At 39.9% G+C, this 23,051-nt stretch overlaps 1 protein-coding gene across 1 annotated transcript in view; it reads right to left on the bottom strand.

Annotated features, from left to right (window-relative positions):
* The window catches only part of ATP10B (ATPase phospholipid transporting 10B (putative)), a 60,501-nt gene that overhangs the window by 15,387 nt on the left and 22,063 nt on the right, over nt 1-23,051 (bottom strand). Inside the window, exons 5-14 of the mRNA XM_056350484.1 lie at nt 22,669-22,754; nt 19,915-20,021; nt 16,171-16,302; nt 13,574-13,701; nt 12,183-12,435; nt 11,055-11,290; nt 4,041-4,220; nt 2,910-3,495; nt 2,271-2,377; nt 1,399-1,525 (exon numbers count right to left, since the gene is read on the bottom strand). Coding sequence (XP_056206459.1) covers nt 1,399-1,525; nt 2,271-2,377; nt 2,910-3,495; nt 4,041-4,220; nt 11,055-11,290; nt 12,183-12,435; nt 13,574-13,701; nt 16,171-16,302; nt 19,915-20,021; nt 22,669-22,754 — 1,942 coding nt within the window. The remainder of the gene's footprint in view (nt 1-1,398; nt 1,526-2,270; nt 2,378-2,909; nt 3,496-4,040; nt 4,221-11,054; nt 11,291-12,182; nt 12,436-13,573; nt 13,702-16,170; nt 16,303-19,914; nt 20,022-22,668; nt 22,755-23,051) is intronic.

Raw genomic sequence — 23,051 nt, 5'->3', positions numbered from 1 at the left:
AAATAAACACACAGGCACAAGATCTGCATTAGGATTAAGATCTGAATATGTCAGCAATCAAGTTCTAGCTCTTCATTTTACTCATAGCTAGAACGATACCTTACATTGCTTCTTAATAATCCAAAATTGCAATGTACTGGCAGAGGAATTATACCATACGCATTTTTAAAATACTGCATTAAGACCCTTTAAAACAACCAGAAAAGATGGACTGTGACTATTTAATGAATGCTATCCCTGTTGTCAAGTTAGACAGTTCACCCATCAAAGGGAGAAGAAAGGGTACAGCAAGTTTTCTTTTTGAAAATGTGCAAACTTTGAAGCAGATGCCAACACTCATCCTGATGGTAAATCACCCTCTGAACGTTGCAATACTCCTTACCTCTTCCACTAGAGGTCAGCTTGAAGATGCTGTAGCTGTGATACATTAAAAATAGGTATTGATTTAAGCTAAAAGAACACTTTTTGTGAAATAAAGTATGAAAGCACACAGACCCTTAAGAGCTGGCAAAGATAACAGATTCTGACAGATCTACATTACCTTTTATGTGGTTCTGCTTATGGCATATACTGTTATTACTCTAATTTTTAAATCAGTGCAGAGATTATGAGAAGCCATAATGCTAATAGCTTGCAATCACAGAAATTCAGGATAACGAAGTACGGGCATAGATTTTATTCACAGAAAGATGAGACTGAGACAACTCTGAAAATCAAATTCCTAAGGAACAAAATGTTTGGAAACAAGATAGAAAAGAAAGCTCTGCAGTGTTCCATAGTTTAACAGAATAGTGTTGCTAGATATGACAGTGATGGATGATGCACAAGTGCCAATGCACGGAACTTTTAACGTGAAATATCCTTTAACAAAGTGCAGCAAGCAAACATGACAATACAACAAGAGCAGGAATTCACTAGCAAAAGTGCTTGTGTGTTCAAGTTACCATTTTTTATAATACAGTTTAATTAACAAAATGCCCTTGGAATTTGTGCTCAAATGTGACGTTAATTTACAGTATTTTATAGGTCTGTCTAAGGACACAGACACATGATGGAATTATGGGAACTTCATTATCGACCATGTTAGCTGAGCCACAGTAACAGCTGATGTACACATTCTTTGCTCCGGCCACATGACAGTTTCAGCACACTTTTTTAAAAGTTACTTTTTACTTTTTTTTTTTTTTTTTACTTTTACTTTTTTAAAGTTACTGCTATTCAAAATGCATGAGAACTTGCTTAAACACTGTCATTGGACTGTGTACCCTAGCCCTGAGATTTCCAAACCTCAAAGGAAGACTTTTGATATAAATTAGTATAAGCTGTTGTCTGATTGCCAAGAATATCACAGGAGAGCAAGTGATACTTCATGCAATGACAATTCGTATTTTTAGCTACCCAGCAAGGTGAGTTTGGTCTCCAGATGCTGCGTTGTCTCCATTAACAGCTCATCTCTGTTGTCAATTGCAGCTTCTGCCTCCTGACGAAAATTGGCCCATTTTTGAAACTCATCTTCATTCAAGACCTGCATAACACAGTTTAAACAGAGCTCATTTTTAAATTTAAATAAGAGAAGAATCCTAACATTCTGGATCACAGAGACTTAACTCCTATCCAGGCTAGTAAAGTAGTGTGTCATTTTAAAGTAACACAAACTTTTCCAAGAGAAGACTGCAACAACTAGTAATAATGAGAAAAATAGACGTGCCTTCCTGTTTGTATAAATGGCCTGTAGCTGAGACTTAAAACCACGACCTAGAGAAACTCTTGACCACACAGCCCTTAGCTGGGACTCTGACTTCAAACACGCCATTCCTGAAGGTTGCTCTGCATTTCTCCAGAGCTTCAATATGATCTATTTGTTGCCCATAGACAACTTCTGTATTAAAGTATCAGGCTAAGATGTACTAAACCAGGCTGAGGACAAGATTTTTGAAAGCTGAATGCCAAGCAAAACAGAAGAAGGTTGGCTCCTCTGTGTGTTTTTTTTATTTCTTGCATGGAATCACTCTAGAGAAGGTCAGCTAGAGTTACCATAAGAGAAACAGAAATGAATGTTTTGAGGCTGAACAAAAATCCATCATCTGCTCGCACTGAGGAAAAGAAGGGGAAAAGAGACTGCAGAGCAATCAAATAGAGGGACAAAAAGATGTGCTCTGTCTGGCTTGTTCTCTGAGGCAGAAAGAATTATAACCATTACATGTTTCTAATAAATCTATTGACATGTACAGAGCACAGCTGTAAACAATATTAGGCTAATGCCCTCCTACCTTCTTAGCTATGCACAGAGTTCTTAGGCCATCACGGGCATAGCAGTCCAGATGCTTCTGTGTTTTTTCTTTTATTCTTTTCATTCTCTTCTCTGCATAAATGTCATCTGTGAAATGCAGGGAAAAGATTCTGTATTTTAAGCACAGATCATTGCAGACCTAATGGTCTAAGGTTAAAAAAAGAGTGGGCATTAGATAAAACTGGATTCCTGTATAATAAAAATTCCTTTAAAAGTTCAAAGGCTGTGCATAAACTGAAAGCTTGTTAAAAGTCCTTGTTTCCTTTAAGTTAACATTACTTGGAGGTTTTTTTTTTTGTTTGTTTGTTAAAGTTATAGTACTCTTGCTGACAAGCTGAAATACTGTGGTCCAGCCTTTATGACAGTATTATTGCAGGGTACACAATCCACATGGATTAGTGCTGTCAGTGAATTTTAATAAGCCCATTCCGTATTCTAAACACTACCCAGGTTAAATAAATACCTTAGTTCTGATCTGCAAGGGTAACACTAGAGAAAACTCACTCTCCTTTTTATACTTCTAATGCCTAGATATGCTATTTCGTGCAGAAAAGACCACCGCAAACTTCTTGCGCTTCTTTGCAGGAGACATATCAGAAATAGCTCAATGACTAACTACCTTTGGCAGAGTCTTCCAGCAAGTCCATTATAACAGAGTCAGCTCCTTTTGTGTAGACAACAATCTCCTTGGTTAGAGGGTGTCTCACCACTACAGACATCCTTTTCCTCACTGAATCAAATCCCAAAGTGTAGAGAATATCGAAAGTCAGGAGCGTGCCTTGTGGCAATCGTACGGTCACCTGTTCGGGAGTTCGGGACACTAAAGTAAAACTATATGCCTGGGCAGCGTAGACAAGCGCTGCCTCGTCTGGGCTCTCAGCCTCATAACAAAAGTCTGTCGGCAAAGAACTGCTAGTCATAGATTGAAAAACCTCATCCAAGGAAGCGCTCCCAGTATCTGTGCTGCCTTTGCCCTGTAGCTCGCTGCCTCTGCTGCTGGCACAGCAGTTGTCATCATTGTCACAGCAACCCAAGGCAGCCAGATGTTCCTCAGCGTTCTTCGCACTGAAGCTAGCGCCTAGGTCTGAACTAGACTGAGATGATGAAAAAGACTGACTAAGGCTTGCTAATTTTAGCCGTTGAAATATCTGATGAATCTTCTCCAGGGTGATTCCCGACTGTTTTATTGGTGGTGGGATTGTGACCTGGAAATATGAGAAAACCCATGGTTAAAAATAAATAAATGTGAGCTACTAGCTACTTTTCAAAATTTCAGTGTGTTTTTCTGTATCTAAATGAATATAACTAGAAAAGCAATTTTTTATTTTTCCCTGTTTGACTGTGGTAGGGGAATTCAGTAGAGGAGTCATAGGTAAGTTGGCACCCAAATTTGATGCTGATTTGTATCTCTACCTCTGAACCAGAGATGGAAACAAGCCCCTTGTAGTTCCGACAATGGCCTGGGAGGTCAGAGAAAACACAGTTTGTTCAACATATTTCTTACAGTATATATAAACTCGAAAAGAAAAAAATGTAAACACTGTGGTAGCCATAGCTATTCTCAGAATAGCTTAGAATATCCTTAAAAAGGATATACACAGACAGGAAAACAGCAGATATTGCACAAAAGGTAAAAGAGCTAGAGGAGAACTCCCAAACAAACTATTTTTCACCATTTCAGGTTTCACCAAACGCTGCTCTATGTTGCTAAGTGGAAGCATAATCAGTTTTCCTCATAGACTTAGATTACCCTTTGTCTTGGCTCGGTAGCTGTGGAGACCAGGACCGTGTTGCAGATGGCAAGGGCGAGAAAAAAGTCAGTAAAGGACGTGGAAGTCTTCATATGTATAAACGGAGAAAGGTTTTCAGTCTGGAGTGCAGCTTCTCTCACTCGTCTTAGCAGCCTGCTATCGGGAGTCACATCCTTTTCCTGGAAAAGAAATGACTTCATGAGCATTATTCCCATTTACCCTTGTCCTCAAGGAAGAACTCTCAACTTGTTAGCAACTTCTTGCCTTTTGCTGAATTTACACCTAGAATTATGTAAGGTAAATACCTTTTGTACTTAAAATCGAGGGAAAAAAGAGAAATTTCTAAAAGCTGCCTGACTAGATAATTAGAAAGAGATGCATCTTGAAACAGAAGATGATTTCAGAATTATATTTCTTTGGAGATCTACCAGAAATCAAGAATAATCTATACTGTGTCCCCCAACTTTGAAACTGCTGACTACTGAATTAAAGGGCATTTTAGATCGAACTGGATTTGGGCTCTCCCATTTCAGTGTGGGAGCTGATGGTTATTTCAACAGAGAATGTATTGTACTTAAGGCTTAGTTACAGCAGTATCATGTTTTTTTCCCCGAGTCATTCTGCTCTGCACTCAGAAAGAGAAGCTGTCTCAAACTATTCTTCCTCAGTTTTTACAATAAATAAATAAATACATACATACCTCATTTGTTCCTGAAATGTTATTGTAATTTTACTACCACACTCTTTCTAATCAAGCCTAAATTTGCAAGCCAAACTACTTAACGATGTCACTTACCTACAATTTAATTTGATGTAGGGCTATGGGAGTATTACTTTTAATGGAAATTTCTTGTTAGGAAAGCCTGGTTTGGATTTAATTCAGGGCAATATTTAATAAGAACTCTCAAATTTAAAAGACACCTTCCTGTGAGCCAACACATTTCAATACATTCTTTATGGCACTGTAAGAGTGATTTAGCTGCTTTCTAGTTCATCTCAGCTATTGCCCTCTCCTCCTCCAACCTGGCACAGTTCTCCTAAGTTCCCTAAATATGCAGCAGAAGTCAAGCATCCACCTTCACGGCTCTGTTGTGCTGAGCTGAATATGTTGCATTGTAACTCCTGCTTGCTAAAGTGAATAGCAGTACTTAAATCATCCTCATAATTGCAAATAAATCTACTGCTCATTTTTCAGCAGTCCGAAGACAGAACAAGGTTTTGCAGTTTCTCTGCTGTCGAGGCTCTGGCTTCTCTGGTTCAGCCTTTTCATGCCTTTTTATTTCACGTATGGGGAAATGTTTGAAGTATAGGTGCGGTCCTCTCTTTAGCAAACTGATACATACTGAGAATAAGCTGGATTTTCTGCTTATCTTCTCAGGTCTCTTAAACTCAGAGGCTGAAAAGTTAAAGCTGTCGTTCTTTAGAAATGCTTTCGCAATATTGCACTGCAGCAGACAGTTCCTGTGGGTACCGGTGTCTGCTGCCAGTACTGTGCTTTGTACGTGTAACAATCCCAAACAGCTCAACTGGACAGTTCTGACGAGGAACACGTGCACACACAGTTGTCAAAACAGTTATGTTGGGAATTATGATAAAGCCAAAACACGAAAGATTAGACACTCACCATTTGCCCAACTATTGATATAATTTCCTCATGCACCGGCACAATTAGAATGAATCCCATGAACCACAAATTATTACACACGGATCTCAGCCTCTCCTATCCATCATCATCCCACCCAATTTCTTTCCACAGAATAAGAGAATTGTTTAAGTTGGAAAAGACCTTTAAGATCATCTGACACTAGTTCATGACAAAAATGACAATGCACTAATGGATATTCCACTGCAGCAGAAACTTTCTGGACTCAAAAGTTTCCTCTGAAAAAACAGAAAATTGTCACGTCAATTGTGGCCTCAGAGACAAGTTTTAAAAACAAAAGAATAAAAAAATCCATATTTATCAGAAAAGTTTTTTCTCACTTTTTCACGTTTTATGGAATTTCAGGAGATCAAAAAAATTCAGAGAAACAAGTCTGCTCATTGAGCAACCTGAACATATACAAAACCAAACAAAAAGAAAATTAAACAGCACTAATGATGATGATCAGTTAAATTTACCACCTTTTCAATGTTAGCAATGTTGTTAGTGAAAATGCTGATGTTATAAAATGGTTAGTGTCATTCAGTTTTTAAGATTTCTTCATTAATTTGATAGCATTTCTTCTTGATGGCACTAAAACCTAATGACAGTAGGATAACTGAAATCTTCACAAAATTATAATAGAAAAGTGCTATTGGAATTATTAAATCCAGAAGGAAATGTGCTGTCATGATAAGAACTCTTAAAGATAGACAAAGTAAATGTTTATTCTCTGTCTTGTTCCAAATTTGCTTATCATATTTTTCATACTCATTTTGATTTCCCTTAAGTCCTTCTGTCAACCATAGCTCTGTTTTTTTATAATACATGATTTTATTTTTCCCTCTGAGAAGCTGCAGCAGCCATAAGGAAGCAGAATAATAAAGTATACTGGCATTGGCTCCTTCTGAGTTAGACAAAGAAACCAGTGAGTTGGCCAATGACACCTTTGAGGTTCTAAAATGAGATTGTGTCCTCTAGCTGGGCTAAGGCTGTCTCTCTGGAGAGCAAGACAGGCAGGATGAAAATCAGTTTCTGTTTCCACAGAAGCTGTGACAGAACAGGTAACTCCATTCTTTTTCCAGTTGCATTAGATACTTTAGATATGGACATGTCCATGACCAGTGGATATTTTCTACCTGGACTTCAGTATGGGCTTTGAAAGCGTCCCGATAAGACCCTCATAACCAAGCTGTTGATGTTCGGGCTGGGTAAGCAGGCAGTGAGGTGGACTGAAAACTGGCTGAATGGCCAGACCCAGGGGGTGGTGATCGGCAGCACAAAGTCTAGTTGGAGGCCAGTGACAAGTGGTGTAACCCAAGTATCAGTACTGGGTCCAGTCCTGTTTAACATTAGAGGAGTGCCTGACACATCAGAGGGTTGGCGCTGTCCAGAGGGACCTCAACAAGCTGGAGAAATGGGGGGACAGAAACCTTATGAAGTTCGACAAGGAGAAGTACAAAGTCCTGCACCGGGGAAGAATAACTCCAAACACCGATACATGCTGAGGACTACCCAGCTTGAAAGCAGCTTGGTAGAAAAGGACCTGGGGGTCCTGGTGGACACTGAGTTGAACATGAGCCAGCAGCGTGCCCTTGCAGCTGAGGGCTAATGGTATCCTTGGGCTGCATTAGACAAAGCATTGCCAGAAGGTCAAGGGAGGTGAACCTACCCCTCTACTCAGCACTGGTGAGACCACACCTGCAGTACTGCGCTCAGTTCTGGTCTTCCGGGTACCAAAGGAGGAGTCCAAAAAAGGGTCACAAATATGATCAAGGTACTGGAGCATCTCTCATATGAGGGAAGGCTGAGGGCGCCACAACTGTTCAGCTCAGAGAAGAGAAGGTTGAAGGAGAATGTCATAAATTTATATAAGTACCTGAAGGGACATGCTAAAAGGATGGACCAGGCTCTTTCAGTGGTGCCCAGTGACAGGACAAGCGACAACAGGCACAAACTGAAACACAGGAAGTTCCATCTGAACATCAGGAAACTCTTACTGCGAGAGTGGCCGAGCACTGGCCCAGGTTGCCCAGAGAGGCTATGAAGCTTCCATCCTTGGAGATATTAAAAAATCATCTGAACCTGATCCTGGGCAACTGGCTGCTGGTGAGCAGGGGGGTTGGACCAGGTGACCTCTGGAGGTCCCTTTCCCTCTCAACCTTTCTGTAATTCTGGGATGTCTGTCTACCTCCAGATTTCTCATAAATGTTTATGAAATGAATACATCAGTCACTGTGTTTCTCTCTCTCAGACATCCTAGGAGATTTCTGAAGCAATGACTACACCATTCTCCTTTCCTTTCCATTCCACATAAACCCTAAGGTGTACACAGACATTGCACGTTTTTATGGTATCAATATAAACACTTGTAGACTTGGCAGCAATTCTCAACTGTAAGTTTTCAGAATAGCTTGAATTTGTGGTCAGACAGTTCTGTTCAGCTCAGTCTCTAATTTTGCAAGTGTAACTGTTAACAGGTAGATCTCTGTCGCTTTGTGTTTATGTTTAGTAAGAGCAGCAATAAGTGTGGTTGCTGACAATAAGCTAGGAATTTGCTTTTCAGTTGTTTAAGACTTTGTCAAGTTCCTTCCCACTGGATGGACCTTGCCATTGCTTTTTTTGAAGCTGCAAGTGGACATAGGATGCATCATTTCTGATGAAGTGCATAAATTGTATGTAACGAGGCTCCACAAACTGCCATGGACCGTGAAGACTGTAGACAAAAATACTGGAAAGAGCAAAACCACAGGAGTCGGGCTCTGCGTCATACCCGTTTTACTTTTACTTCAGAAAAGGCAAGGAATAAATGTAGTTATTCTTCTAGGATCTGCAGGCTCCGGTTTAATTAACTTTATCAAATGCCATGAAAACCCCATCATCCTCATCTCTATCTCAGAGACACACTGAAATGAACATGTTAATTGATAAGAGCTTCTTGGATTTCAGCAAAACATCAAAACTTGTCAAGCAGAGAACACTCTCCCTAACAGGCGGGCTGAAATACATTCTATAGCTGCAGAGCTTCCTAATTGCAGATCTGCTCAGAATACTGAGACAAAGTTCAAACATGCTGATTCACAGGCACAATCGGTTACCACTGTAGAAATGCACTTAAAATACCATATGCAACCTGCTTATCATGGATTCCTGCAAGGCTGAGTGAGAGCAAGTAAATTTTGTGATCACTGCATAGATAATTTCCCTTTAAAAGCTATTCACATATAAATTTGACGTTTGTAAATGGTTCTCTTTTGTTTGGCACAGTTACTTTCCAATTAAACTCTACATTTTGTAGGATACTGTTAAGTTAACCCCTTACTTTAAAATGCTTTTCTTGGCAACAGTTCCGACATGCAGGTGCTCATAGCAGATGCTGTGCTAACCCTTACCCAAAAACCACTGTGTCTTCTCAGCAGTGCAAAGTTCTTCAATTTTACTGTTACCTCAGGCTACCAGTTTTCACAAATAGTTTTCATGCGGCTGGCACATCAACCCTTGGAAAAGTGACTCTTACTAAGAAAAAAGCCAATAACAACAAATTGTACAATGCCAGGTACTGGCCTTTGGACTTTACATTTACATAAAGCAGGTTGGTTTTTTTCTTCCTCTTGCATTTTGTTGATCTGAAGAAGTGTAGTCTCACAATTTTGTGGAGAATACTGTGCTCAACAATTATTGCCTGCCACTGAATACCTCAATGCTTCTATTTTAGCACAGCCATTCATCCAGAAGTGCCCTGCAAGTCTTAAACTAATTAAGTTAGATAGCAGTCATTGTGTCTTTTCTCACACATTGTTCAAAGATAGATTTTTCTTAAGGAACTTTGACTATTGAGACACATTCAGGCCCATGATACTATCTGCATGACTGGAATACTCAAGATGGTCCAGATTTGTAGCAAAGTACAAATGCATCCGAAGTGATGGAAGTTCCCAGGGGCGGGAGCCATAGAGACACAGAAAGTTTTATTAATAGGGAATTGGCTTAGCTGGTAAAGAAAGATACTACTATGCATCATTTGAAGGATATCAACATACCGGACAGGCTCTGGGCAATATCTAGGTGTCTCCATTTTTACTACATCTTCATATTTGTCATACAGGTTAAACAACTTATCCAGATATATTGATACCTATTAGCAGCTAAGGCAGCTTAATTTTCCTCTACAAAGGAGATGTTTGATGTTGCTTTTACGGTGGGGGAAAAAAACCCACAAACATGGCAGTTTATTTATAGAAGAAAATGAAGAGGCCTGGCAGTAAAAAACATAACTGGGGAAATGTACTGGCAAGAAATTCCTTTTCCACACTTCAAAAGTCACGACCCGTAAGACGTTCTCAAAATTCATGACCCATGGGTTCTCAAGAACCCACGGAGAGGTTCTCAACATCCCATGAGGTCTGGGCTGGAAAATACTAGGATAACAACTGACCAAACCCACATATTCCAAGAGCAGAAGCAGTACTGACAGATACCACTACGTGACAGAGGAACTGAATGAAGCAAGTAGGGCCTTATAACAAACTTAAATTTACATCCTCCAAAAAAATGTGAGCAAGTCAAAAATTGTGCCAAGAAGAAAAACTGCAGAAAATAAAGTTCAGAGAACTCTGTATTTATTTTTTATATATATATATATATTTAAATCAAGATTTGGTAAGGTTTTTCAGGCATTTAATTTCAATCAGAATTCTAATTTTGAAAATGTTCGACTTATCCTAGAGTCCATAAAAGCCTTGTCTGAAATACCTCTTGAAAAACTTTCAAGAAAAGAACAGTCTGACTTCAATTAGGTCATGTCAGATTTTGGGAAGTTTCAGTTCTAAAATTCAGCAGCCTAAGATTTTCCTTGAACTGCAAAGAAGTGAACATGTACCTCCAAGTCAGCACTCCAGGTGATGCAGAGGCCACCCAGCTACTGAAGGAAGACAAAGTTCTTCAGCATCTTTCAGGATTTAACACCTTAACCTGATAAGCCCTTTTAGCTTAATTTCTATTATCTCTGTGAGAAGTCCTGCTTCCCCCCCGCCTTGAAAAATGCAATATTTGTCTTTTGACACATGCTTGGACCCCAAATTCAAAATTGCCTTTTCCTCCTATCAAGCAACCATCACAAAAACTCACTGTTGTGCCCCCCCCCCCCCTCCTTCTGCTGCCGTCTGACTCGAGGTGCCAGGTCCCCAAACCCTCCCCAGCAGCCCCCGAATGCAGCCCACACCCAAGCAAGGACCCCAGTGCTCCATCTCCCCCTTCTCTCTCTCAGCTTCACCAGGGCTTGGATTTCTGCTGTCCACCTCTTGCCTTCCCATCACAAAATAAAACAGAAAGAAGAACTTAAAACGTGCTAGCTCAGCCTGTTCGTACTCACAATGGTGCTGCTGAATGCCACTTGGGACTGGTTGCTGTCACGACGGCCAAAAGATCTGTTCCTTGTATGCCCCTGAAAATGAGCCCTGGCACTCTGGCACCTCCTTAAAGGTCTCATGGTCCTCTGCTTATAGGTGGCTGATCTCTCAATATTCATGGGAGGAAGAGTGAAGTGTTGAAGTTTTGCAAAGTCCTCATCATCTAAATCCAACTCTTTGTGGGTTTCCAGGCGCCTGGCTGTGAAAGGAGAACATGGAACCTTACCTCTTAGTCTGGTTTTTGCATTGCACAGGAGGAATTCCTTGGTGGTTAAAAAATGGAAACAAACCAAAGCCAAAACATCTCAAAAGCCAGCACCAGAAAAACTTCACTATTCGCTTCAGTTTCTGGCAACTCCAACTCTCCAATGTTTATTATTGCAAGAAAACAAAAACGTGTTTTCAAAGCAATCAGTCACTTTTATGGACTTCTGCTAATGGCCGGTCTCTTTAGCTGCATTTTGCAGTTGACCGGAACAGGGGAGTGAAATATGGTAATTCACAAATTTGCTAATGCTTTCTGTCACACAGCACAAACGTCTTTTTGGAAGCTGCTTGCCAGCTTAATGAAATCCTTTGCACTATGTGGAGAGAGAAAGTAGCGACCAAGAATGGGCCTGAGTCAGCCCACCAGGTTCGGAGCACCCCGTGCTGAGAGACTGCAGCTCGGGTCAGCTCACAGAAACCTGTAGCTCTACCTTTCATATCACACAGAAGACTATGGTAATTACTTTTGGACCCACTGTGTTTAATTACTATCTAAACTCAGTCTGTGATCTTATAAATGGTTGGCTGGCATTCATTTAGAAATAAAAGAGAAAATGTTCTCTGCACGCTTCAGTGGGTATTGAACGCAGGGCAAAGCCTGAGATACCTGCAGAGGGAACTGGAAAACCTTTCCCATCTGACTTCTGAATCATTTGAAACACCTTCACTTTTCTGAATCTCTGGAACAGGAGTCCCCCACAAAGTGGAGACAAACCCACAAAGCTCTGCGTTCAGTCAGAGGGCTCGGTAGATTTAAACAGTAATATTTAAATTAACATCTAATTGCTCAGAGAGAAAAGCAAGTGTAGAAAAGGGTCTCTCACCATTTTCTTGATGAGAAAACTCAATTCCATCAACAGTACAGCGCCGGAATACCATTTTGTTTTCTGTTAGTGTCCCAGTTTTGTCTGAGAAGATATACTGGATTTGTCCGAGATCTTCAGTAATATTTAGGGCACGGCACTGTATGGGCAAATCTGCCACTTCATCATACAGGTCAATGTCGTTGTGAATTAAGAAGACTTGGCCCAACTTGACTAACTCAATGGACACATAAAGAGAAATGGGGATTAAAACCTGAAAGAGAGTTTAAATTCTCATTGAGGAGTGAAACAAGCCTTAATGCCTTCTGTCAGCAACGTCCTAGCACAGGTATCCTAACGATCTCCAGAGAAACGGTCCTTCCTAGAGACATATTGCAGGATTGAATAATAATGGTTCAAGAGAGAAAAAAAAATCCTGCACACAATGGCAAAGGATAAACAGAGACAACAAGTGACAAATTTAATACAGAATCCCTGGAATATGAAATGCAAAGATGGGTCTTTCAGAGGATGCTCATACAAGGCATATTTTCTGAACTAAGAAGCATGCTGGCTCTTACCCTCCTGAAACTGAAAGATTGCACTAGCACAGACTAACTCTTGACGTAAAAAAGTTTCACAATCAATTACTTTGCACGCAACTCTTCCCACCCACTAGCTTCCCTGCCCTGAAATAATAATGAATTCTTAAGATGCACAAATATTCTGTTTCAGTAATGAAGAATAATCCCCCAAGGAATCTCTGAGCAGCTCTGAAAGTTATCTTTATGTTTCATTCATATTAAAGAAATTCTGTCCACTTAAATCTCAGCAGTTACATCAAGAAATCTGAAAAGTAAATGTGATTTTTTTCCCCTCATCCCATAAAATATTCTCTCCCCATTAGGCTTAATCAGACACAGATATACAAGCATCCTACTTCTAATTTAGCTTCTTTCCTAAACCAGCTGAACCATACCTAGTTATTATTCCCCACTGGCAAATATGACAATTTCTGTTTCACTGTTTTTCTGGGATGTTAAGAGGCATTCTTATTTTGGAATTCTGGACATAGGCAGGGAAAAAAAAACCTGACATTTGGATATAAACATCCTCTTTATTGCATATGCTAGAGATTCTGGAGTTATTTAAAGATACATGCCCTTCCTATCTATATCCTTGTGGGGTTTCAACAGCACGAAAGAAAAATCTGCAGTTAGAAAGGGGTAAAAAAAAGAAAGAGAAGATACATTATTTCATACTTGGATGATTTGACACACTCCTAACAATATTTTCAAACAGGATTAAGAAGGTACTGCACAGCTATTAGTTGATATTAATTGTCCATTAGCGATTATGCTCAGTTTTGAATAGCTTCTTCCTTGGAGGTAATAGAGGTTTTTGTCTTTTACCTGCAACAGGATTATCATTGTCAAGAACATGTAGAAACCACCAAGAATGGGAGACAGAAAATTGCCGTTCTCATCTGGGACATCATAAGGCGGATGCTCTGAAAAGTTTCCAGTCCAAATGCCATGCCCTGTAGGAATGATATATGATATTGAAATACGTTGAGCAGTAAGGTAATCAACAAAGCTTCTGAAATGTGCAGATACGGACTGCTATGATAATTAAAAAGCAAGAACATTTCCAAAGCAACAGTCCTCAAGCAATGCTGTAAAACTATTGAAGACTGCAAAGTATATGCAGAGCTCTGTAGCACATGCATGTAATTGATATGCTAGTAAAAAACAAGTGGTCATGGATATTTTTATTCACCTCCCCTTCAGCAGGTGTCCCCCAGGGCTCTGGGGTCTGCATAGACCTTTCCTCATTCCATGTCTTGCTGCTGGAGGACTCCATCTCTATGACCTGTCTTTAAAAATCCTCAGTGATGAAGACTCCCTTTCCTCTTTCTATTAGAGAGAAACCTTATAACTTTTATATAGACAAACTGAAATCTTTCTTATACTTCCTGACGATTCCTGATTTCAATCTGTCTTTGTTAGGGTTGACAAACCCCCTATAATTCAGCCTGGGCAGCTCATTTTTACAATTCCTTCAATTAAGTCATACCCCCGAACTGCTTTTTCCCCTGTGTCTTATGTATCAGTAGATATCATTGCACTGCTACAATAAAGCCTCAGGACTTAACAACATCCCATCATGATTACTTTACCACCTTTCATACAGCCCTTACCGAAACAAACTTTGCTCAAGGACGTTACTAGATTTACAGCATCAGAAACTTCACGCACAGCTAGGACAAACCATTCAGCCGCCCTCACAGCACCATCGCTCCAGATGCAAAACCTTCTCTTATTCCACTCTGTGTGTCCAGCTCTGATAAAACTTCTATTAGCATCAGTTAAGCAAGCAGTTGTTTTGCAACACCAGCCTACTAAAATACTGCCAAAGGAATTCAAATTATTTCAGCAATATCTTCTGGCTGCTAGAGACCACAATCACATCTGAGCAAGGACATCTATGCTCCACAAGCCACTTCTTACTCCTGTTTTTCACTGGGTGCAAGAAAAATCCTGATAACCAATCCAGCAGTGATATTTCTTCCTAGAACTCTACATTCAGGCAAGGTTGCAAGGCAAAAATGGTAGCTCATGGTAGAGCTACCGGACACTTTGAGCTAATAGGCTAGTTACTGGTTTATGTTTCACTTAAGACAACAAACATTTTATATTTTTTAAACCTGAGCAGATAAACTGTTTTTTAAGTGCTGATTTTTTTTCATTTGAGACCACTTTAAACCTTAAATTAAAGGACTTTATTACTCAAGGGTCCCTACACACCAGACAAAGACAAGTCTCTAAATCTACATGACAGCAGCCAGGGAACAATGAAAATAAAGTCCCTCTCTCCATCACACAGAGCTCAGCTGTCAAGCTGAAATCCTGTTTCTATGCCAAAAAAGCCCACTGCAACATGAAGCAGTAAAATTAAAAAAGCAATCAAGTCCGTTCAACTGTTCATCTTTTCTGGATGAACCTGATTTCTAATGGTATTACACTGATGGCTGTCTGGTGTGTCACAACGTATGCCTCCAGAGCGGGTTCAGGAAAACTTGACAGGGCCACAGGGTTTGACTTTGTCACTACAAAACTAAATCAGAGCAGTAGCACTAAGCAAGTTATTACCAATATGGAACCGATTAAAAAGAAAAGGGGCTTTGAACACAAAGCGCTTATGGGAGCCTCTGTTATCTCTTTAAAGCTGTGACCCGTTCAAAAGTCAGCAGGCTTAAAATTTGGCCCTTTCCTCAGGATTATGAGATCCTATTAATCCTGTCCTTCCTGGGACAGATTGCAATCAGAGCTGGAAGGCAAGCAGGTGCCTACATGCAGTGAAGATGATGTTTTTGAGATTAGCAATCGATCCGCTAACCCCAGTTAACTATATTCAAGTGTGCTTCCTCGCAAGGATCCCAGAAAAATGCAGGCTATTCCTACCTAAACAATTAATCCATCTCACAGCCTGCTGTAAAGGGGCTTTTCAGAAGGAAGATAGCTGTGGAGGCTGTAAACTGGATGAATTAGCCATGTGCAGCTAATGGGTTGTAGATTGGCTAGCTCTGAACATATGCTCCTGAACATATTAGGGGAAGGTGTTACTGAAATGAAGGTAAAGCTTCATCATTTTACCTTTGTTGTTAGACACAAGGAGCAAACATCTACTCAGGAAGCAGACTTCAGTTGGCAAGTACCGATCCCTATGATGCATTAACCCTATGGCTTTCACTTGCTTGCTTTACACATATTTTACGACAGTGGAGATGGATCTTAACTGAAATATTTATGGCCATGGATGAGTTTTCTTCCAACTGAATTGCTCAGATTTGCCATTTTAACTTGTCTATTGGAAAGGCTGAGGAGCCTAAAGACCCCAAGAGCATTCAGCTCTAGATCTGATCTCACTCGTGTCTATAAAATCAGTTGTAACAACCATTTAGAAAAAAGCAATGAAACAGAAAAAGATTTTTGTTGGTGATTCATACCTATGGCTCCAACAAGACACATCACAAACAGGAGGCCCACACATAAGAAAATATCCATATTCATCTGTCGCTCTATCTTGCTGCGCTTGTAACGAGGACCATTGTTATTTAGCATGGCTTTAGTTTCATGACCTGCAAAACACAAACAAATATCATCATGTTTATGTAATATTCTGTAGTTTGATTTTTTAATTTAAAGTATTTCTCTCAAAAAATGAGAGCAGGATGCTCATGACTAATGTTACTTTAACTCTAGATTAATTTAGTAATGTTGTTGCCCATCTTCTCATTTCATTGAATAGCAGAATAGATCAGAGACTAAATCTAGAGGTTTACAGACCTCTAGTACGTTACAGATTGCAGCTGTCATATACATTTTACTCTCCCAAAGACAGCAGATTCAGGAGGATCAAAAGGTTTATATAAATATTGAACAGCCAAATCTGTTGAATATGTGAGAATAAAAAGAAAAAGAACAATAATATTTTACTTCTGTATTTTACAAGCAACTTGATTAGGTGCTATACAGATTTGTGAAACCTACATTTGAGTATTTTTCAGCAGCTATTTAAAAGGCACTAAACACATTTCATGTATTAACTTAAATAAACTCCAACATGTCAGATCCAGCAGTGAAAGACGCTAATGTTACTAAGTTTTTTGCTATGTGGTTGTAAAGTGCTAGGAAAACGGTAGGACAAGAAATAAAGAAACCCCAACCCTTAAAACTTGCTGAATTAGAATTGAGCTGGTATATTTGTGATGGAAAAAGAGAAGTGCTGTAAAAAGCCAAGAAGCAGAAATTGGTTTTCTGTTCTATTAATGTTATCTAAACTGTGGCTCCACAATTGGGATATCTGGATACCATCTGTTGCTATATGAAATGGAATCTTTTGTTTATTTCTACAGTCCTTTTCCCTGAAAATACAAACCCTGCAGACTTGTATTTAGTTTTCATTTGTATGTGCGTGATGAGTGTGAGAGGGACTGTTTTCCAAGCTACATTTTGGGTTCCTCTAGGGGAGTGATTTGAACCAAAAGCTGAAAGTTAGGTGTGATTCAATCATGCCTGCTGGATTCATTCCAGGTTTACATCAAAGGTTATTAATTGAGGAGGAAAGCAAGAGAGAAAATTACTCTCCAGCCTTATGTTCAGGACATTCACCCAAGAGCTGACTTCCTATTCCAGTGAATATGTAATTATTTACACAACCTGGAGCTATGTCAGTGGGACCAGTTTATACTACCAGCGCTCCTTCCTTTCCAACTCATGTCTATGTAAGTACTCACTCGTTCCACAGAGTCAGGTACTCAGGGTACAACTTGTGAAGCAGGAGATGTATGTTTGCTCCATACAGGCAGAACTGAGAACAAACCCCATGCCTTCCCTTTGGTGGACAAACGCTCTAACGGCCGAGCTACGCAGCAGAGGAGGGCACTGCTGCCCACGCTTGGTCCTCCAGCAGCTGTGGGAGCCTTGTTCCTCACTTTTCTTTCATGTCAGGGTTAATGGAATGTTTTGTGTTGAAAACAAAACAAGACAAAAGCCTTTAATCCCTCCCAGAAAACCCTTAAAGAAATGTTGATGAATTTATTTCAGGAAGAAAATGGGAAGAGGTTTCTTTCCAAATATCAGCCTATCATTCCCTTCAGCTGACCAACAGGAAAAGGACGCATCTGTCATACAGAGATCCCCTCGCAAGAAATAGAATATCAGAAATAAGAGGAATAAACTATGCAACATAGCACCTCATCTACCACCCCACTACTACCAGTCTCTCTATTTCTAGATGCTGATGGACTTCTCTAGAACTTTATTCCGGTACTTTTATATAAGCATTTAATTCTTGCTGCTGTCTCTATCACCATGAGGAAACTACACTGGCTGTTGCTCGGGAAGGAGGTTTTTGTGCATTAGTGCTATTGCTTTGTGCAGAAACTTTTGGGTAGCCATGAAAAGTATAATCATATTTGGGTCAAACGAGACCTGCACAGGCTAACAATCCCATTAAGTGATGGCTGTACTCCTGACAAAGGCTTCCATTACAAAGTTCAAGGAGTAACAAAGTTACAAAAATGGACAGTGTGCCATCTTACTATGTGACTGATCTTTATTGTTCAGAAAAGGTCACAGACCGTAATTACAAGCCAGACTATAATCAGTTTCAAAGAACCATAGAATTTAAGCTGATACCATCTCAAGTGAGTCTAATTTTAGAATAAAAAAATGAACTTTTATGCTGACATTAACAATAAGATGTCAGTTTGAAACTGAGTTGAAGACTTACTCAGATTGAAGACACCATATCTGGAGAACAACTTTAAAACTCCAACCTTTGCTACTAGCAGCTTAAGCAGCATTACAGAGATCCACATTAGGATCTGTGCTGGTGGGCAAAGGAACGTACTGGGAAATACTGACTAAAGAGAAGAAAAATAGGAATCCTAATCCTAAAAAATCTCCCAATAAAAAATAGGAGAAGGGAAGACAAGTTACTCCAATTCCACAGGGAATGATCCCTACAGAGATTTTTATATAGTAGTTACTTCAAAAAAATGAGTGATGAGTTTGGCTCTGGCTCTCCTCTGGCTGGTGTGCACCATCCTTACATGGGGTATTCAGAGGGACAGGCAACGAAAGACCCACCAAGCGAAAGCTACTTTGGAAACATATGGAGCTACAGACATTTAGAGTCTACTTCTGCGGTAGTGACATAAACCAGTCAGTTGTCAGGTATAATAACCTGGATTGTGGAGATTAATCTAAACTAAATGACTTTTGCAAAGATGGTGACTTCTCTTTTCTTTTGGGTGGATCAGCCCTGAACCCCTTGCTGCTGATTAGACATAAAACAGGTGACATGACTCTACAGGAAAGATAAGAATAACCAATAACAGGATTAATTGTTGTATTTAAATTTACTTTTATTTAATCTACAAATAAAAAGGCTGGCTGATACACTCTAGCTGAAGCAAAAGAGGGCAAAGCTGGAAAAGCCATTGATAAATCTTTCTCACTGAGCAGAAACAGTGGTAGCACTCCAACAGTAAAAGATGCTGAGATAAAGCTGAACTGACCCACTGCTGAACCTGGCACTGCTGCATTTGATCTGGGCACTGACACTGTCTTGCTTAGTTCATGTCTCTGCTGCATGAAATTCACGGTTGCATGGACACACTATGTCTATGTCAGCACAAACCTGCGCTGCGGCTGCCCCTTCTGTCACCTCCAGCTGCTGTTCTCACTGCCTCCTGTGTGCTGGCACTGGCAGAGCTTGGCTTTGTGATTTATATTTTTTCATTTTTTTTTTGCTTGTTATATCTTCAGCTGCACCAGTTTCTACCCCGAGGAGCCCGCGAGACCTCCCTAAGGGCAGCCATGTAGATTTTATGCCAGATGGAATTAGTACTACAATCAGAACTGCAGAGCTGAGAGTTAAACTCACCTTCGCAATTTTTCACTTGTCTGGATATTTTTGCAAGATATTACAAAGACAACACGACACTTGACATACACAAGGATAGTGTCACTTTCCAGAGACCCAGCACAGGACTTACTGGTTTTGGAGATGGATAAGTAATACCTTTACTTTAAAAAAGTTATGTCATTTTCCCATGCACTACCAGTTCTTTAAAAAAAAGTTCTTAAAAAAAAGTGTGAAATTGTGGTGCAATATTAGACTACACTTAAAGATATTTACAGAGAAATTCTATGTTTACCTAGATATAGAAAGTACATCTTACCTGCATATATAACAATTCCTATTGCAGCCTCAGTGTTTCTGATTGTACATCCACGAAGCAAGAGGCTTTCAATGTTAAAACCAACCCGTTCATGATTTGGCTGCTCCCTAGAAGAAAGAAAATAAATAATGCCTTTTGCTGTTCTAATACAGCATTAAAATAAATTTTTGTGTGCATGTCTCTTTCAAGTTAAAATCAAGCAACTGTGAAAACCCTGTTTTCCTTGTATTTCCCTCAGCTTCAATAAAGACTCCAGTAAGAAGCTACAGAGAAGTTCAAGAATCTCTTTTAACGACCACTTGCATGGTGTGTGCTTCACGATGTCAGTAAAAAGCAAGTTTGGCTTTCACTTGGCACCTTCTCTGGCAGATTCAGAAGCCAAGATACATTATGCGACTTCGTTCAGATGAAATTATTTTAGAAAGCTAAGCAGGGTTTGCCTGCTGGTAGAGATTCAGATGAATACACCTGCACCCTGCAGGAGCCTGTCTCTCTGTCAAGCCACCAAAGGGCTTCTTGTCTCTGCACACTTCAGTTCACTCGAACAGTTTCCTCACTCACGCTGGATGGAAGACACTTCATTCTGGCTGAAGACGTCCCATCGCACAGCAGAACAGACCAATGAAAACTTAATGGAAATTATTAGCTCAGTGTTCCATGAGGCAGGCAATTCATTAGTTGCCTCTGAAAATGAAAGCATAAAACTAGTTTTGCTCACAGTTTTTATTATATACTCTGGTAGGTTCCTCCCGAGATCTTTACCAAAGCTGAGATTTTTCACTTGTCACTCCATCTGGTTCTGTTATGTAAATATCAGCATCAGAAACCTTTTTTTTTCTAGAATATGTAGCTTTTGCTAATTTCTATTTAGCATTTCATTCACCAGTAAACTGCAGTATCACTTAAATGGAGGGCAAGGTTAGGTGCTATCTCAGGGCCAGGCACAGTCCTGGTCTATGTGCAGCTGCACATGATTACATGACATCAAACTACGCAAGTGCAAAGGTTTAGGTGCCAACAACCTACAGCTGGTAGTTGTAAAAAGTAATGCCAGAAACCTGTTTTTTTCTGGGAATATAGATTCAGCCTTGGTGAACTTATTTAACAGAAGCCTTCTTGCGTCCCTTGGAGCAGAATCTTCTGTGGTCAGGCATGTCAGATGGATGTCATAAAGTTCTTTCTTAGCAGAGAGAGCACTGCTACTCTTTTACAGCAAGGCAACAGAGCCTCAATAATTCATTAAGGGATCTTTGAAAAAAATGTAACATGCTTCAAGTATTTCATGTTTACGAAACAGCTCAAAAACCAGCAGACCAAAGACAGAAACTCCATTGGTAGTAGGTAATTTTCAATGGCAAAATCTTGCATCTACTCCTGAAGCAGGGAGAGAAAGGCAGCTAATTCCATATTCCACCAAGCAGGTGAGATAATAGGCATTTCTGTTAGAGACTTTCAGTAGGCGTTTTAAGATTTTGATTCAGTCCTGGGTCCTAAGGGTGTGTTTTTGTGTATGTTTTCTTGTGACATATCACCTACATTTCTATAATCTCAGTGCTCTTCTGCCATATTACAGCAGGCTAATTGGCAGGATTGCTCCAATTTAGATTATACCCAGTGGTCCTCAAAGCCAGAAACCACAGCCAGTGATCAGTGATTTTCCCTTTTAAGATATCACAGTAGAGGGGAAATGGCACTGCTATTAGAGGCATCACTCTTACAGGGCAGAAATTCTCAAAATCAGATTAAGCACAATAAGTGCTAATGGGCAAGAACTCTCTGTTTACTCGTGGCAGAGGATCTGGGCACTTGCAGCTACTCCAGGTACAACACTCTCACTGCGTTCTTGCAGAGATGCTAACTCCTAGTTTAGCTACTAATAAAGTTAACAGAGCTGGGGCATGGGCAGGGATGCTGGCGCATGCGTACAGTTAGATTATTTGTATAACGTGGGGCATGCATTCAGTGTGGGGCAGCAGGTATTCCCCGCCATTCTCTGGTGTGGGATGGGAATCAGCATGGACCAGCGAAATATGAAGAGATCTTGGGAAACAGCTGCCCTGTACTGGAGTGTAAGAGAATTTTCAGACATGAGCCATGCTATACAAATTTGCCTTATAGCAAGGGAATGGACTTAGATCTGGTGAATTTGCTAGTATAGATTTCCCTGTTATGCCTGTGCCAGAATTATACGATTGGAGAAAGAACATAAAAAGCAGAGGATGTGGCTTTTTCCTTACATACATAGGTTTACACTGATAAAAAAATCACCAAACACTTTTTTATAGTAGTCTAATACATTGGTTCGGTATGATTTTTGCTGGCTTGCTTGCTTTTTCTAGCTGTAAGAAGAAAATCTGATTTGTTTATTAGATCCTGGTTACCTTTTCCCTGTAGCCGTAAATATGAAGAATCTAGAGCCATGCAGCTGAATATCTCTAAACATTAGGAAGGATTTAGATTTACAATCTAGCCTAGCCTAACCCTCAGGTCAAACATAAATGAGTTTGTCTGAATTCTGAAAAGAGCTGAAGCCTTTTGAGAACCATTTGTATTAAACAACCACAAATTCAATGTCAAGCCTTGGTTTTGCCTTGCATCAAAACACAGGTTCCAGTCTACATTTTACATTGACTTCTGAATCCAGGAATAGTGACATCCAGCAATTTCTGCAAAATATGCTCCTTCCATCCACTTTCTCCAAGAGAAATATTCAAGTTCAGCTACAAAATGCATTTATGGATAACAGATACTTACATGTACCCTTTGAATTTATTGAGATCATTGTTAGGCATTTCACAGATGATGGTGTTTTGGAAAGATTCAGGTTCGAAGAAAGTATTCTGCAAGAGGAAACACATTGAGAATGAGTGGTAAACCCAATGAGTATTTAACATGCTGAACACTAAGAGCAACTCAATATAGGCTACCAGGATAGTAGGGGGCTGAAGCTCTTGCCCTCCAAGGAGAGGCAGAAGGAGTTTAGCTCATTCAGCCTGAAGCAAAGCTTCAGAGGGGCCGACTGAAGATCTGAGATTTTCCTCTCTTGGATTAACAACTGGTTAAATTAAATGAAGAAAATGCTGTGTACTGGACAAGACATCACAGATACAAATTAGTGAAAACATATGTCTTTATTT

Source organism: Falco biarmicus, chromosome 8, assembly GCF_023638135.1.
Source record: "Falco biarmicus isolate bFalBia1 chromosome 8, bFalBia1.pri, whole genome shotgun sequence".
NCBI lineage: Eukaryota > Metazoa > Chordata > Aves > Falconiformes > Falconidae > Falco > Falco biarmicus.
Note: the sequence above shows the minus strand (reverse complement) of the source record. Positions and strands in the feature narration are given on the sequence as shown.